At 36.1% G+C, this 18499-nt stretch overlaps 1 protein-coding gene across 1 annotated transcript; it reads left to right on the top strand.

The window, feature by feature from the left end:
* Positions 1-1160: 1160 nt before the first annotated feature.
* Positions 1161-5407, top strand: LOC128982029 (putative nuclease HARBI1; the record flags this gene model as incomplete). Its single annotated transcript, XM_054401068.1, has 3 exons — positions 1161-1217; positions 4248-4266; positions 4464-5407. Coding segments are annotated over 3 exons (1020 nt in total), but the record flags the coding sequence as incomplete, so codon positions are not given.
* Between the last annotated feature and the right edge of the window lie 13092 nt (positions 5408-18499).

The raw sequence follows: 18499 nt of genomic DNA, 5'->3' as shown, positions 1-18499 counted from the left end.
AGCCGTGCTGTGGGGTTTCTATTGTGACCACCTCTTTGGCGTGCAATAGAAAACTCATTTTCCAACGGGTCTTGGTTGAGCCGTGACGTTAAAACGTACTTCACACCTAAAAAAATAGACAGTAGATAATGTAGACATTCTCAAATACAAAGGGCTATCTTAGACCTAAAGGTTTAATGTTTTAACATAGTTTAATATAGGTTTAACCATTGTTTAACATAGCCCTGGAATTCTCAGACTACAATTAAAATCAAAACAATTTCATCTAAAAAGTACACAAGTTTTTTTTATTAGATACTTGTAATTAGGGTTATTTTAATATAGTCCCTACTTAATTTCTTTAGGTATTATGGATTTGTCGCTATTGTAAGGATGCTCCAAAATATCAGGTATGTAGAATACTTGGTTAAGTAAACGTTAAATTCAAAACCATTAAAGGAATAAATACTGTGTTTATTGTTTTATAAGATGATATATGCAATCGATCATAATGACTTGTATTACCTTCAATTTTAACAGCATTCCACAAACTGAGCGTAGCTTTCAATGAATGCTCAATGCCATCAAATGAAGGTGGTCGCTTTTTGCCGTGAAACATACTCCACGTCTCAACCCATTTCAAACCGTCCTGAATTGTTTCTAGCGATTTTGCTAGGTCTCTGTTGGTAGAATCAGACAGTGAGCATTTGTATGGGTTAGGGTGGAATTGTGCTCTACTGTTCATTGCATCGAACAGGTCATTCAAACGCTTCAAAAACTCAGCTGTCTGTTCAGCTTTTGGAGGAAGTTGTTGAGTCTCAACAGCTGTCAGCATGGCTGAGCTAACAGAGTGACTAAACACCTGAGCTGCTAGCTTCACGCTCATCTTCTCAAAACTATTCGGGTTAATGTGTTTTCACCACACTATGATGTTTTTAGCTGTATTACATACGTTAATTGGTGGCTGAAAGTTACGTTTTGCTGGCCATGCCAGCTGTCATCGTAATTTGGGGACCGAGCAGGTTTTTACAGCCCGGGGCCGCAAAATCAGCTGTCCGCTTACTTACTTAAAACATGAATGCATTTTAAATATACAATCAAAATCCATAGCATTGCAATAGAATTGTGTTATTGTCACCGTTGCCTAGCAACTGTTTATTTTTATTTTTGCTGATTCCTCAAATTTTATTTCTTCACATAACCTTAAAGTTGTAGTTGTTGTGTTGACTATCAGTGTGCATTATTAAAGTGGTGAATAGTGGTAATAGGGTATAGTGTGGTGAAAAATAGCGTTCGTACCACGGACCGAAATGGTTTTGCAGCTCTCGATCGATTTAAGTTCTCGACTTCGTCTCGAACTTAAAAACTATCCCGAGCCGGCAAAACCTCATTTTCGGCCCTAGGTACGAAATATACTATTTCACCACACTATGATGTTTTTGGCTGTATTACATACGTTAATTGGTGGCTGAAAGTTACGTTTTGCTGGCCATGCCAGCTGTCATCGTAATTTGGGGACCGAGCAGGTTTTTACAGGCCGGGGCCGCAAAATCAGCTGTCCGCTTACTTACTTAAAACATGAATGCATTTTAAATACACAATGAAAATCCATAGCATTTCAATAGAATTGTGTTATTGTCACCGTTGCCTAGCAACTATTTATTTTTATTTTTGCTGATTCCTCAAATTATTTCTTCACATAACCTTAAAGTTGTAGTGTGCATTATTATAGTGGTGAATAGTGGTAATAGGGTATAGTGTGGTGAAAAATAGCGTTCGTACCACGGACCGAAATGGTTTTGAAGCTCTCGATTGATTTAAGTTCTCGACTTCGTCTCGAACTTAAAAACTATCTCGAGCCTGCAAAACCTCATTTTCGGCCCTAGGTACGAAATATACTATTACCTGTCAGTTTTGTTGCCCTAGCCGTGACAGACGATTGGTAGAGTTCGTACAAGTCATTTATATGTGACCAAATGGTAGAACCATCAACAGTGACAATTTTCCCCACACATACTCCTTGTTTGTTCTTCTTCATTAAATTATTTCTTATAGATTTCAGAATGTGTGGAAAATCATAAATCCAGAAAATGGTTTTGTTTTGGCATTTGAAAAATGGTGTGTTTTTTGTTACACCCATGTTCTTTGCAGCCCCCCTGTTGATGGAACTCTGGTCACACACAACACTTTTGACATCAAGTCCTATTTCCATTAGTTTCTCAACACACATCTGTAAAGTCTGGGTAATCATTTCTGATTTTGTCGAGTCATTTATAAAACAATATGCAAATGACATTTTCCATCTATGGATCAGACCTCTGACCATAAGTAACAGGATCTTGGTCCCTGGTATTCGAGATCTTCCAAGCTCTCCAAGATCTGTAAGGCCTGAAAATTACAAACATTGCAATTAAAACCTACTTAAATAGAGCCTGATATTTAAAAAATCACAAAGTAAAGACATAATAAAATAATTCTTTTGTCCAATATAAGTGAGTTATAATTGGTAAGTTTGATCATCAACAATTTTAAATGTGGTTTGATTTATTTTAATAACTAGGATTAATGTATTTGCTTCTTAAGTACAACGAGGAGTTAGCCCGTCCTACGTACGGGAATCGAGTAGTCAGTTAAAACTGTGTATAATTTAGAACAGATATTTTACACGTATAAAGACAAATTTTATTGCAGCCTACAGCAGAAGGAGTAATTATTATCAATTGAGAAGTGCATAGGCCTAGACAACGATATCACATTCCATCGCATACCTGCCTCTTCCATAATCAATATCACCGCAATACAATTACTCATACTACATATACACAATTTCCAGTAGGTCTAAATAGAAACTCCCTAAAATAAACCGATAATATCCAATAAAATTCACAGTACACATATAACGTTGGTTTTTCCTTACCTACATCATTAAACGAATCGTCCACACATACCCCTTATATCAATTTCACCACATCAATCTTATCTTACTAATATTATAAATGTGAAAGTTTGTGTGTTTGTTTGTTTGTGTTTGAAGTTCAATCACGCATAAACCACTGGACGGATTGGGCTGAAACTTGGCATGATGATAGCTTTTTATCCCAGATGGTGCCAGGGGTGTACAGTCAACGCGGGAACATGCCCAGGTCAAGACACTGTTATAAGTAGACTTGTTAAATTAACTTTTGGGCATTCCTATACATATAATGTGGAACCAGCGATGACAAATGGATTCGCATTGGATGCCGTCTTCATCTTGGACTACTTTAGCGCATACTGGACAACAGGTTTCCATTAAAGTTTTTTTCGTTGGCATTTTAAACTTAAACTGACTGTTCTTCACGGTAGCTACTCGATTCACCACAGACTAATACTTTTTATAGGGATGCCACTAGATGTCGATATACGGTGTATTGAAGATTTGCTGATGTCATCCAGTTGATGGGCAGCTTTTCTAGTAGAGTTTATGAATCTTATAGGTTTCGTTGTTCTTCATTTTTTTTAGATCTTGACATTGCTACGTACAATGCTCTATGCTGAAAGCAGGGCTCTGGCAGATAATGACCAACGTTTCAAGTGTGTGTCCTTGAATTTTGTAATAGTAATGGCAAAAGCGATTCGACATGGGAACTGTCGACGTTTGAATTTTAGGGACAAATTTCCTTCTGATGCTTCTAAGCTTAATTGGGGCAGTAACACTCGTTTTCCAGCCGAACTTCCAGTAATAATTTCAAGACTTAGGACTTAATTACTCATCTCTTTTACCATTAATCTCGTTCCATTAACCAGTCCTTTTTGTGGATTTAAATTTCTTAGTAAAATTACAATTACACCTTTTTTTAGACATAACTTGTGAGGAGGTAAGCCCGAGCTCATCTTAAAAATGAACGAGCATTTGACATAAAACCACTTTAGGACAGGACAACGTCTGTCGGGCCAGCTAGTAATAGATAAATGTAAAAATTAACGCAGGAAAAATTAGATAACATTATTCAAAGTCACAATTTCATAACTGAGCCATAATATCCAATGCTGCAGGTATTGTTTTTGTGAATCTCAAAAATAGTGTCTTTAGTGATTTTGCCAAAAGTGAGGTTATCCCTACCTCAACCCTAGGATAGGCCTAAAACAGCCTATTTACCTTACCATGATAGGTTTACCACTATCACCAACCAGGGGCCTATTCCTCCATAGGACTCTGCAACTCTTCACTCTGCACTTTGCACTCTTCACACGAATTCCTGTTCCACCATAATTTTTATTTTTTGCAGAGGCAGAGTGAAGTGCAGAGTGGGAAATGCAGAGTTTTTAAACAAATCAGTCTTGTTTTGTTCCACCAATATACCTTGAAAATAATGAAGAGTTAAAAATATTGAAGAGTCTACAAATGTTATGAAAAGAAAAAATCCACTCTTCAAAAGACTTTGGCTCAAATATTTTTATTCATATAGTATTTATGCTTGAATTAATTATTATTCTGTGATTAGTGACTTATATAATGGATGTAATTCAAGAGCTTATAAATTCTAGTGATGATTCAAGTGAAGACGAAGGTAATAGAAGAGTTTACAAAGAACGGTCTAACTTTAATGTTGTTGGTGACTTTCAATTCAAAGAAGCTTTTAGGTTAAATCGAACACAAGCAGAGTTTGTTTTGATAAAAATTGGTGATCTACTTGTACCGTCAACTAACCGCAGTAAGAGGTTGAATGCTGAACAGAAACTACTTCTGTGCCTGAGTTGGCTTGGAAAAGGATCACAGTACCACGCAACTGCAGGTATGCATGGTGTTTCAAAGTCCAGTGTTTGCAGAACTATTAAGCAAGTAACCAAGGCTATAGTTCGAAGAATGTTTCAAAATACTGTGTGTTGGCCAGAAGACACACACGACATAGCAGTTAAGTTTTTTAGAAAAGGAGGTTTTCCTTCTGTTTGTGGCTGTGTGGATGGGACTATGATAACCATTGATGCTCCTTCAGTACACGAGGAGCAGTACGTTAACAGACACGGCAAACACGCTTTAAATGTAATGATGATTTCCGGGCCTAAGTACGAAGTTTTTGCTGTAAACCCAAACTGGCCTGGAAGTATACATGATTCTCGAGTGTTTCGGAACTCGGCTGTTTACAGGAGTTTTGAAAATGGTTGGAGACCGTTCCCTGATGCAGTCATTTTAGGAGACAGTGCATATGGCATGAAGGAATTGCTTATGGCTCCACTTAATGGAAATATTGAAAATTTGAGGGAAAGAAAATTCAATCGTGCCCATAAGGCTACAAGGAGAATGGTTGAAAATACTTTTGGTATTATGAAAGAAAGATTTCCTTGCCTTAACCACTTACGTGTATCCCCCAGACATGCAGCAGAAATTGTGTTAGTTTGCTGTGTACTGCATAATGTTGCCAACTGCAGATCCAATTGCTGCTGGTGATGCAGCTCAAGCAAGGCTCCAGAGACTGCTACAATTCTTTGAGTAAATTTATATTAAGATATGAAGGAAATAATTAGCAACATTGTTAGATGAAACTGTTTAATTATTACAAATAAATGAAAGTTACATATGAATGTGTGAATTATAAATTTGTTACTGTTCATACAAATTGTTGTTCTAATCTTCAAGCATAACAACACAGTCTTGGTCGTTGAGAATGCCACACTCGCCCATTATTTGAACTTCATCATTTGAGTCACTAAGTTTGAATTGCAAAATACCTTGCGCAGCTCCCTGTTGTGCAAGTTCTGCGGTATACTCTGAGGGCTTCAAACCTAGTTCTCGTTCGAGCTTTAGAGCATTTAATTTGTTGAGGTACAGCTGTGACTTGAGCAGTTGCACCTTCAAGCTGTCTTTTTCTTCTTTTAAATTAGCAGCACTAGTAGGCCTATTAATTGAAGCGCTGGTGTTTGACTTCCTTCTTTTTGCAGCAGGAACCTCATTACTGCAGGAAGGCATCTCATTTCTCAATCTCAATTCTTCTTTAGGCGTACTAGTACGTAATACATTAGCAAATGTAAATACTTCGTCTTCCGAAGAAACGTTTGCGTCATCCTGTCTGTCAAACTGGCTTTCCGGACCTCCAATCCCTTGTACGGCAGGAGAGTCTGGTTCTATAATATCCAATATGATATTGTCAACCTCATCCAATATTTTATCTTTACCGCCTCCCGAACCAGTGGTGCGTGCATTGTCTTTCTTTGCCTAAAATAAAATTAATAATCTTGTATTAAAATTACCTATGCAAGTCACCCCTAATAGGCTGGTTCTGCAGCAAAAAATATATATTTAAAATATAGGCCTATATAAATTAACAACAGTTAAAATTAGAAGTAGGCTATAATAAGAATTGGCCTTATAAAAATATAATAATATAAATAAAAAAAATAAACCTATAATAAAAATTTAACATGAGGTAAAATATTTATATTTTACTTACCAAGGTTCGACTTTTCCATACACTGAACAACTTGTCCCGCACAAATGTCCAGTCTCGGTTATCAGAGACTAGCCCATTAGCTTTTGCCACCTCCAACACTTTTTGCCAGCCATCTTCCTTCATTTTGTGCGAAACATGAGCAGAAAAAGCTCCAAACAATAATTTTTTTTCATTTCGAATTACTTCTAGCACAGCCAACTTTTTGGATAAAGTTTCTTTCCGCTTGCAACTCATAATTACTTTTATTGTAACTTATAAGTAAGTTTTAAGTGTAAGTTTGTTCTATATTGCAACTTTAACTTTGAGGTTATGTTTACTCTGCAACTCTGCAAACAACAGCAGTGATTTGAAGAGTAGCAACAATTATTGGAGGAACAGCTGGACTCTACACTCTGCGGAAAAGTGCAAAGTGCAAAGTGCAGAGTGAAGAGTTGCAGAGTCCTATGGAGGAATAGGCCCCTGGTAAGGAATAGGCCCACTGATAATTAAATAATAAATATAAAAAACTTAACCCCTCAATATTTTGACCCATTACACCCCCCTCCAACTTCGGGGAGCAAAAAAAACCAATAAAAAAAAGATTCCACACCTAGGGTTTAAAAAAAACCTAAGTAAACTGATATAATAGTTTTCAATAGCCATGTTCTTTTTCTTGAATCAATAAATCTTTTTTTAAATCTAGATAGTTCCGATGTTTTTGAAGCTAACTTACGTCTACATTGTTTATATTTACTTTCAAATTTTCGAGTCGGAGTCAAATTTGAAAATAGACTTCTCTTTAGCCGTACCAATCTGGTGCGATCCGGCCGATCAGTTGGCGACGCCTGATCAATCCAGTTTCTTACGGATGGAGATTGCTGCACTGTAAATTTGGAAGAAGATGTGCTAACATCAGGTGAAGCACGTGGCTCGATTGCCCTCCGAATCTCATACGTCTGCATTTTCCCTCAGTGTACTATTCGATTGACTGATTCATTTGGTTCTTTAACACTGGCACCAGTGTTTTCTCTTGTATTTGCACATGATGGCGTTGAGCATTCTGAAGCAGAGTACTGCAATGGAATTGCGTTCCTCACTAATCTATCACTAGGTAAAATGTCTTCTTTTCGAAAATGTTCCTCACATATTTTTTTGTTTTTATACAATCTAGAAGGTGACAGTCCGATAAGATTTATATTTCCTGAAAATAAATACAATATTGGAACAATAGATATAGCAAAAAAAATATTAAAGCTATAATCGAATGACCACTAATACGTGCTAACATCCAGAGTGTAAATTAAATATGAAAGTTATTATTATATTATTGTTTATTTACTGATTATATTTATTGTTACACTGTAATAAGCAATCTAAATTTGTTGGCGATTTTTTTTTGAATAAAACTATTTTAGTTTATACACTTTCTCCTGCTATTGTGAACTTGTTTTCCTTTTTCACCTATAAAAAAATCTATGCACGTCTCTCCTTTATGTGTTGCCAAACCATTCATCCGTTCGCCAACAGTCGATTGTTTCATCAGAACAACAACATATATTTTTATATAGACAACAACAGTCACGCTTTTTAAAGTAGATTCAACATTGATATAAAAAACAATAAATACAACAAATATTCACGTGGGAACAATAGAAAAGTGATAGAATGTACCATAGGTATTGTTATAAGATAAATTTGTTAATATTTAATATTTAGGGTATAGACAATAGTAGCTATAAAATAATTTAAAAAATAATGCTAACAACCAAAGGTACACAAATGTTTATTGAAAACTTGCTTAAAGAAATCGTGCATGGTTTGGTCTAGTTTTTTTTATATGTAATTTTAAGTAGAATTTAGATTTATGAACTGTATGGATAAAAATTACAAATTTGAAAATTATAGTTTGATTATAGTTCGTATATAAAAGAACCGATGAAGAACTACTATTGGACATTTTCCAACGGCGGTCTCGTTCTCGCACCTCTCAGCTCATAAGGGCGAGTGTGCGTGCGTGTGGGGGTGACTGACCGGGTGTCCAGGGATATACAGTGGTTTGTCTGGGCGCGCTGACCCTTGTGTACTAAGCCGTCCCTTACGCCAAAGCCACGAGACAGCGCTGAGGCGCTGAACAACCCCAAAGAGCCGTGTTGGCCAGATGTTTTTTGGAAATGAGCAATAAACACCCCTCTACACCCCCCGCCATGGCGCGGCCGCGCGCCCAGGCTGGCTGCGACTACTGTACTTTGCTAAATAAAATAGATTAATTGTATTGTAATTTCACCTGACCTTGAGTCACTAGCCTCACCACTATACTATACGCTTTCGCTTTCATCATTCATGCCCACCTACATAAGGGTGTCCCTTCATGCGTCTTCATTCATACCAAAGATAATAAACAACTGCAATAGCTCTGTCACCAGGTTAGGAGGGAGTGTTAGGACCCTACTTGGAGGGTAGGGATGGATGACAAACACAGAGCAGTTTACGTTTGAAAGCAAAATGCATATATTTAACTAAGCATACAATATTATAACACCCAACATGTAATATTAGGTTAAGCTGTTGGATATACACAACAATAGTGGTTTTCATTACTAGTCTTGAAAGCGACTTATTGCGGTGAGTGTTTTCGCAGTGATGAAAATAACATTAATTACCTATATACAAACTATACTATCTTAATTGAAAGTAGATAAATCCCTTATTACATTCACTCAAACATGTTTACGGATAATATCAATAGAAGTATTTTAAATACAAAACTATTGATATTACGAAATAGCCTTTAAACTATAATAATTAAAACATAAAACCAAATACAGAAGGTATCAAAAAGAAAAGAACATGTAGGACAAAGAAAATTGATACCCAATAATTATGCTTTGAGTTCGTAAACTATATCCAAACTATGATTTGCTTAATTATTTATTTGGCTAAAATAATTTACTTACCGCAACTCCTTACCCACTCTTGAGAGAGGTGTTTAGGAGATATGAACATTCGTAAGTCCTTTTTCTTCTTATACGAATTCTTGCACTTTCTGTAACTACAAACTGTCGTAGTCGTTCTCTCCATGTCGACGTTAACTGAATTACTGAATGGCACAACTGACGAAGAAAGTGTACAGCAGCGCGGCGGTGGTCGTGCCAATAAACATATTTTTTGTCTAAGGGTAAGAGTTGGGGCTTGTCGGCAAGACTATTGTGTGGCGATCAAACACTCGTTTCTACCAAGAAAATCCTAATACATTTTTAAGAAGTTAGCAATGTTTGTTTTTCAGTACTTTTACCAAATTCTATTTGGCATGTGCACTAGTAATGTCAGCTGTAACACAAATTACCACCCTTAATGTAATTTGGTGTATAGCTTTAACTATACTGCAAATTTAACGGTAAATTTACATAATTTGAGTAGATGCTAATTTTGATTTCCACAGGACATTCCAGTTCATAAATATATAACATTTCCTATAACTTGTTATTTAAAGTAATTATTCTGCATATTTTCTAAAGCATATAAGCTACAATGTTAAATTATTAATTGTAAGCGTAACATAATTCCGTTAATAATCTCATGATTATCACACAATGGCTAAATTTTTATAAATTATTTAGATATGAAGAGAACAACTATGATGGTCATTTCATTTAAGCTCTAGGACGCAGAGTGAAGTGTTCGTGCACTGTATCCTGTAGCGTATAGCCTGTGACGGGTGCTAGGCGAGAGAATCTCTCCCAGCCGGCTGAGTTGGCCGGTCGACCGACTGAGTTGCACGACATGGCAACCGCGCTTAGTCGGTTTCGAGACTAGCGCCGCCTAGGATCTAGTCGGTTTTTGGGCGAAAAATGTTTAACACATATTAGCATTGCGTGGGGTATCTGTGTCTATACTCCTTTTATCTATGGTATAAGTTAGATCTTCAACATTACTTAAATTGGGAAAATATGCTTTATGGAAATAGTTTTGCAAAAATCCAATTTAAGACAAATTGATATCACCCTTAGTCTGCAGGTTTGCTGCTTCAGGAGTATTTCTGCTCTGGTACTTTACTCATTTTTTGTATGTTTAGTACACTTTGATGGGTGTTATTAATTTAATTAATCATTTCCAAAATTTATTACAATTTAAGTTAGTGAAGCGATTTCTGATCTATACCTTTTTCTGATTTGTAGATGCTGTCAGGAGAAAGCTTCGAGAAGCATCGACTGAGGACATGAAGAATTCAGTCAAGAAGTGGCTGCAGCAAGCCATACCCAGATTGATGAAGAGGTATTTTTAAATTTCATTTTAATTATTTCTTTGTGATTAATAAGAAATTATTATGAGTAAAGGTTGTCTATAAAAGAACTCCCCATTTACTAGCACCCGTCGCCATAGCACCATTTTCTGGCTCATTGCAACTCTAGATATTTTCAAATTTTATATGCCACAGCGTTGCCAACAAAATAATGACTAAAAATTTACAATTGGTAGGCCTTGTAGCCTATTGGTAGGCCTTGAGTTTAAGTGTTTGTTATTGAGAAATTAACTTCATATTTCCAATCTGTTAAGATATGTATATGGAAAACCTAAGAGTTATATAGACACTCTGTATTTAGGTTTCCATTGAAAACTGTACACAGTTCTTCTGTTAGTTAGGCTATCGTACTTAATAAAAATGCCATTTAGATTATTAAAACTCTATTAGTAAAAAAATTTACCGTACCTATGAAATATTAATAGAACCAGTTAAATTCAAGGATTATTTTACCTTTTTACCTCACATTTTCCTGTCCTCATGGGTCTCAGGCCTGTGCATGGAAAGTATCATATTGCAGCACTATAGTCAAGTCAATTAGATTTCAATAATTTTAGTTATACAGTATATTGAGTCAAGATACCACTGAGTGTGAGAAAAGCTACATGTATATGTACAGTGGTATTAGATGCAGCAATTTTTTTACCTTTAATGTCTCATTTCTTGCAAAATTTGGCAGCTAGGTAGACTATCTAGAAAACGCGCGGCCAAGTCAGTTAACCGAATGAGATAGAGTAGTGCTGCCGCCATGCAGGCGATACTAGCGTCGGCCGCGCTAGACTCATTTCGGCGGCAAAATTCCAATCTGACTATTTTCTGAATTTATTTGGAAACCTAAGTAAAGAAATTACTTAATTAATAAACTATAATATGTCTTTTGATTTTATGAGATTTTGGTTTCAAACAATGCTATCAGAACATAAAAATGTATAGGAAAACCAGGAAAATTACAACAAAAACTAAGTTTTATTTAATGTTTACTACAAATACCGGGATTTATCTTTGTTATATATTTTCTTATTGTCTTATTATTCAAAAATTAACCTAATTAATAAAATAGTGTCAACATTTATACTGATGTAAGGGAAATGTTAATTAAATTTAAATTATTTTAATTCACAGAATATATAATGTACATATAATATCATGATCAATGGCTAACTAGTTTGACTGTTCTAACACTTCACCTTGTTGGCAGAACTGGAGAACAGCTGTTAATTAACTAAAGTCATTTTTAACCGACTTCCCCACTACCAACAAAGGAGGAGGTTCTCAATTTGTTTGTGGCGATGTTTTTTTTTTCTATGTATGTTCACCAATTTCTCTGTGATTTTTTTACCGATCAGTGTGGTTCCACCACCAAAATAACCAGGAGGATTTCTATTTGGTACCTTATATATTATGTTTAAGTATAATATTTGTTTCGGTGAAATATTCTGAAAACCTTAAATATTCAACATTTGTTTTGTTTACATTTGTGCAGATTGTTTACATTTGTGCAGAGAAGGCAATAAATAATAATAACATTCCTACAGCTGTTAGTTGAAACCATTTAAATGAAGCCACAGACAATTCTTCATAAAACAGTTGCTTCATACTGATCAATAAACTATTTCTTGCCATGGAGCCTTTGAATTACATTGAGAAAAATGCATTTTGTTTTGGTTACTATAAAAAATGTATTTTAACGTTTGACCTGATTTGTGTATACAGTAATTCTGTTATTAGTATTGAATATTCTGGCTTACAAAAACATATATGTTTCAGTGAATAGCATGATATTGACAAATAAAGGTGTATTGTGAAAACCAAAGCATTCGTAAAACAGGTCTAAATATAAATTAAATGCAATTATTCCTTACACGACCTAAGAAGTGTGACAGTGCATAATCGTCAATTGTCTTAAAAGTGATAAATATTTTAATTACTAAACATGCATTTTCAGATGTGGAATGTTTATTGGTATTCTCTACCCAGTTACTATATCATATCAATACTATTATGCCTGCTTCGGAAAGTCCTAGAGGAAGATGATTTGCAATTTCGACTAGGCTATATCTTGATCAAACAAAACCACCTACATGGCTTGCACCACTTTTAGCTGAACCAATCTTTCATATACATATTTCATTTGCAGATGTGGAATGTTTATTAATATTCTCTACCCAGTTACTATATCATATCAATACTATTATGCCTGCTTCGGAAAGTCCTAGAGGAAGATGATTTGCAATTTCGACTAGGCTATATCTTGAGCAAACAAAATCCCCTACATGACTTACACCACTTTCAGCTGAACCAATCTTTTATATAATATTTTCCAAAGGTACTATACGTGTTAACGACCAATTTTCCAATTTTGAGAGATTTTTTAGTGCTGGTAGCTGAGGAATAACTTTCATTCCAAAAGGCTTGAGACGTTACTGTATTTCTTTTTATAATGTAGAAGTACACCGATTGCAGGAAACGATGATGTCTGACATGTCAATGTATCTAGAAAAGACAATTAGTTTTTCATTAGGCCTAACGTAATGGACAACTCTTTCCTTCTTAAGGAATATCTAAAAATGTTTATTTTCATACCCATTGATTATGTAACCTGAACAGGTGACTCAAGCAATTTTAAAATAATTATTGTTCCGTGGAACTTTTGATTGTGTCAAACAGTTTTGCTTATCAAAAATCCTCAAGTAATTAATATATAAAAAATTATACAGTCACTAAAAATCATGAAATAATTTATTTTTGTAAAAAAATACAACCGACTTCAAACGCTCTAAAAAGAATGAAATAATTTCAATAAAGTAAACTTTTGTATTAGGCAAGCTCACGTATTTCAAGTCGGCGCGGCTCAAACTGCAAATATAATTGAAACTAAATATTGTATGTGTATTTTGAAAATTAATAAACTGTAGCTGGATAACATAAATATATAAAAAAAAACATACTGAACTGTTTTGTTTATATATTAAAGGAAATATCTTCTTGTATTTTATGTTTAGGCCTACTTCAGAATAAATGCATTATGAAAATAACACACACAAATGTTCTATATGAATAGGAAAATCATTTAGTTATGATAGGGAAAAGAAGCTAGTTTAGTATTAAAACGTTACTTTTCCAATTAAGAAACATTTAAATGCGTTATACGCTTTTTAAAGATACTCGTTAATACCACTATAATGCCGATCTCTGATTACGGTAATAAAATAACACTTAACGCATAACTATGAAAAAGACATGCAGATTAACACCTTTAGTTATAGATAGTCACCTGCAATATGGACACCCTCGTTCAATTTTGTATCAAAAATCATCATAGAGCCGCGCCGACTTAAAATACGTGAGCTTGCCTAATACAAAAGTTTACTTTATTGAAATTATTTCATTCTTTTTAGAGCGTTTGAAGTCGGTTGTATTTTTTTACAAAAATAAATTATTGTAATGAGCTGTTTCTTCAAATCTTTCTTAGTTGGCTGATTCCCTTAAAAATTGTACAAACTCGTGAAAATGTAAGTAGAAAACATTTTAAAAATAAGAAAATTGATTTATGTGGTATTGTATCGTAAATAATCTTGTTTGCCATGTTTTTACCTATGATTATATATATTCTTTTGATTGTCTGTCAGTTAATAACTTTGTAAATGTCAAATATTAAATACTCAACTTTCATGCTACATTTGGTTTGAAAAAGCACATGTTCTGAGAATATTTTATAAATTGTAAAATCACCTTAAATTAATTATGTTTGCCTCAATTATGTGAAACTAGTATTACTTTAGTTTACCTGTTATTATTTCTTTTGAAATTGTTACAGACGAGTTCAAGCATTAGGCCTACTGTACTTGAAACAGTCATAGTCCGTAGGAACTGGGAATCACAGCCTATTTAAGCCAGTCAAAACGTAGGAATTTTACCAAGTAAGACTGTTGCCATTTAATTACTGATATAGTAATATTAGATATCATTTATAAGGAAGATTATAAAGGATTTTCGTTTATTTAGAAGAATTAAATTATAATTTGTTATTACCATGCATTGGAGTAATTTGTGCAGCATCCTAACATCTGAGGGAAATCACCTAATGATAGGTTATCACAGCAAACCTCATCTTAGCTGTTAGCTTGGTGTTGAAGAATAATAAGTCCAAATTAAATCTAGCCTACCTACTCTCCGGTGATTGGCCATACAGAGGTACTGGGTAGCGTATACATTACAGTAAAAATTCAACAACAGGTAATGGAATTGAAAGGCAAACAAAAAAGTCCTACGAAATACGAATTATTGGCCTAGCACTGAAAGGGTTAAAAGGGTACATTGACACAGCAAAAACTTATATTATTCAAATAAACTTGAAGAATGTAATGGTAATATTGCCCAACAAAGGAAAATTATTAATAACTTGACTGGAAATTTAAAAGATACGAACATTGATAGGATTGAGTTAAACGATGGGTCACTGATAACAGAGCCTCGCCTTATCGCTTAGGAAATAAACAACCACCTTGTCTCAATACAGGCTGGACAACCAATCACTTTCCCTGCAGCAATTCTTCCTCCTATGTACATCTGTCCACAAACGTTTTTTATAGAACCAACTACAGTGCAGGAAATAAAGTCAGTTTTTAGTAATTTAAAAAACAAACAATCTACTGGCTTTCATCAGTGTCAGTTTATTTAAACATGTAATTGACAAAATATCTCTCGTTTTAGAATACATATTTAATATGAGTTTCGACAAAGGTATTTTTCCAGAGACACTCAAATTAAGTTTAGTTGTACCCAGTTAAAATAATAATTCTTTTAATTTAAAAAATCTCAGACCCATAAGCTTACGTTCAGTTTTTTCTGCAGTACTCGAGAAGCTCATGATGATTAAAATTGACAAATTTTTAAATAAAACTCATTTTTTCAGTAATAAGCAGTTTGGTTTTATTAAGTGCAGATCAACAGAAAGTGCTTTGTTGGCAGTAACCGATCACATCTTCCAAGGATTAAACTCAAAACTGAAAACAACAGATCTATTTAATGATTTAACAAAGCTTTTGACATGGTAAATCACCCGAAGGGTCAACGACTTCAGGTATCTTATTTTTAGTGTTCATCAACGATTTATTAAATCTACCTTTTAACGGAAATATCTTTGCTTTTGCTGATGACATTGCTCTTTTTTACACACAAAGCGCGATTTTATGTTGATGGAAAATTTAATAAACGAGGATCTTTTACTTTAAAGAAATTGGTGTTTGATCAATAGAATGCAGGGAAATGTAAACAAAACCGAATTTGTTAATTTCCACTCAACTGGATTCGAATTGCCAGCTCCTTTAATTGTTCACTCCTCAAATTGCAGTCCACAACTGTGTAAATGCCAGCCGTTAGAAAAAGTAAAGTCTATAAAATATTTAGGAGTTCTGCTCGATGAAAAAGTCACCTTCGAACCTCATTTATTAATCTACATGCTAAGATACGAACACAAATAAGAAAATTTTATTTTTTAGGAAACATTTGTAACGAATCACTTTTGAGAAGATTATACTTTGTACTGTTGCGGGCTTAGCAGGTTCTTTACAAATAAAACTTGGCGATTTTATAATAACTATTTATTTACACTAATTATTCTATATTTACAGATATTAGAATTACCTAACACCTAACTAACCCTATCTAAACCTAGCTAAAGCCTATTCTAATTTACAATGTTTCTACTTACAGCTAGCCTCTACAGGATTTATCACTTCTGTTACAACACTGTCACTACACTGTCACTAGAGTCACTACACTGTTACTCTCACTGTCACTACACTGTCACTGCCACTAGCACTAGCACTGGTCACTAACACCGACGGGCGCTTGCCGCGACGATTCTCGGAAGGATCAACTCACTCAACTGCCGTGTGCCGGAAGACGGTCCCTTATATAAATTTACCGTGGAACATTCTGGAGACCCCTGGTAGCCTAGACAAAGGCGTTACGCCGTAGAAGTGTAGAAGGTTCTAGGGCCCCTATTGAGGTAGTACGTTGACATGGGTCTATTGTCTATCAGTGGTGCGCTAGGAGAAACCCGTGTAAACAAACAACCCTTTTGAGACGGCGCCTGGCTATTGTTGCGCGGGGCTCCTGACTTGTAACACTACCCCCTCCTTAAGACTGTTCTGTCCCAGAACAGATTTCCCCTGAAGCTTGCGATCTTCTGGTCCACCGGGGGTTCCCCATGGGTTGTATACGCAGACCACAATGTCGATGCCAGTGTCCTCGAAAAGTTCCTGCACCATATTTCTTACAATCTTCCATTCCAATCCGTCATAACCACATCCCAGCCTTGGAATAGCCAGCTTTTTGATTCCAATCCGAAGGAGCTTGTCTCGCAGGTCTTGCAGGCTTTTCTTCAAAGATTCGTAGGACGGCTTCTTGCTAGATGTTTCCTTCGTAACGAGGTAGAACAAATGCTGTCCATTACGCTTCAGGTGAAGGGTTGTGCCAATGGCGGGGCTCTGACGCTCAAGATCTTCGATCCCTCCAAACTTTTTCCTGAAGACTGTGGCTATACCTCGCGACGCTCTCAGGTCTTCTGCTACGCAGTGTGCCAAGGCATATTCCACTGGCAAGGTGAAGAGGTCCTTGTATAACAACCTCAGTCCCTCATTTCCATGTCTCTCAGGCACGACGTCTCTTGGCTCGGTTGAGAGGTTCCGAACTTGTTGGCCGTGATCTCCTTTGTAGGGTGCAAGCCTGTTAAAATGAACTATTTTTGGTTTGCCATTTGGTTGTTTCTTAATCCTGTAGATGACGTCATTTAAACGGGAAATAACTTCATAGGGTCCTTCCCATGAGTTCTGGAGTTTAGGTGAATAACCACGACGCCTTCGGGGATTATGTAGCCACACGAGATCACCAGGTGTGAACCCTCCTTTCTCGGCCTTCACGTCGTACCTCTCCTTCATCCTGTCACTTGCTCCAGATATGTTGCGACGAACTTTCTCATGTATCTCGTCCATCCTCTTCCGCAGATCCGATACGTAGTCCTCGCCAACCACACATTCATCCGGCTTCAATCCATACTGCAGATCGCATGGAAGACGTAGCTCTCGCCCGAAAACTACGTTGGCTGGAGTTTGGCCGGTGGTTTCGTTGACAGAACTCCTATAAGCAAGTAGGAACAGGTGCAGGTATTGGTCCCAGTCCCGCTGATGTTCAGAGACAACCTTTGACAGATATCTTCCCATCGTCCTGTTCATGCGTTCTACCATGCCATCTGACTGTGGATGAAGAGGTGTTGTTCGAGTCTTCCGGATACCAAGAACTTCACACATTCTAGAGAATACCACTGACTCAAAATTTCTTCCTTGGTCAGAATGAAGTTCGAGCGGGACGCCAAATCGGCTAACCAGTTCTTTGATTAATATATCTGCAACTGTTACCGCTTCCTGGTTAGGCAATGCATAGGCCTCTACCCATTTGCTGAAGTAGTCCATTGCAACCAAAATAAATCTATTTCCAGCATCGGACATGGGGAAGGGTCCTGCAACGTCAATGGCAATGCGCTCGAACGGGGCACCTACGTTGTATTTCCTCATTGGGGCTTTTCGTTTGTTGACAGGGCCATTTGATGCTGCGCAGGTCACACATCTTCTGCACCAGTCTATGACGTCATCTTTCTGATTAGCCCAGTAGAAGCGCTCCCTTACTTTTACCAGTGTACGATGTACCCCTAGATGGCCTCCAGAAATTCCATCATGCACTTCCCTTAGCACTTCAGGAACCCTCTTCCTTGGAATTATTATTTGGAGTTTTCGGTGCCCCCCTTCCTCCG

The sequence above is a fragment of the Macrosteles quadrilineatus genome, unplaced genomic scaffold (assembly GCF_028750875.1).
Source record: "Macrosteles quadrilineatus isolate MER2022 unplaced genomic scaffold, UCM_ALF_1.0 Scaffold_83__1_contigs__length_474695, whole genome shotgun sequence".
Taxonomy (NCBI): Eukaryota; Metazoa; Arthropoda; class Insecta; order Hemiptera; family Cicadellidae; genus Macrosteles; species Macrosteles quadrilineatus.
This window is presented reverse-complemented; position numbering and strand designations above follow the sequence as displayed.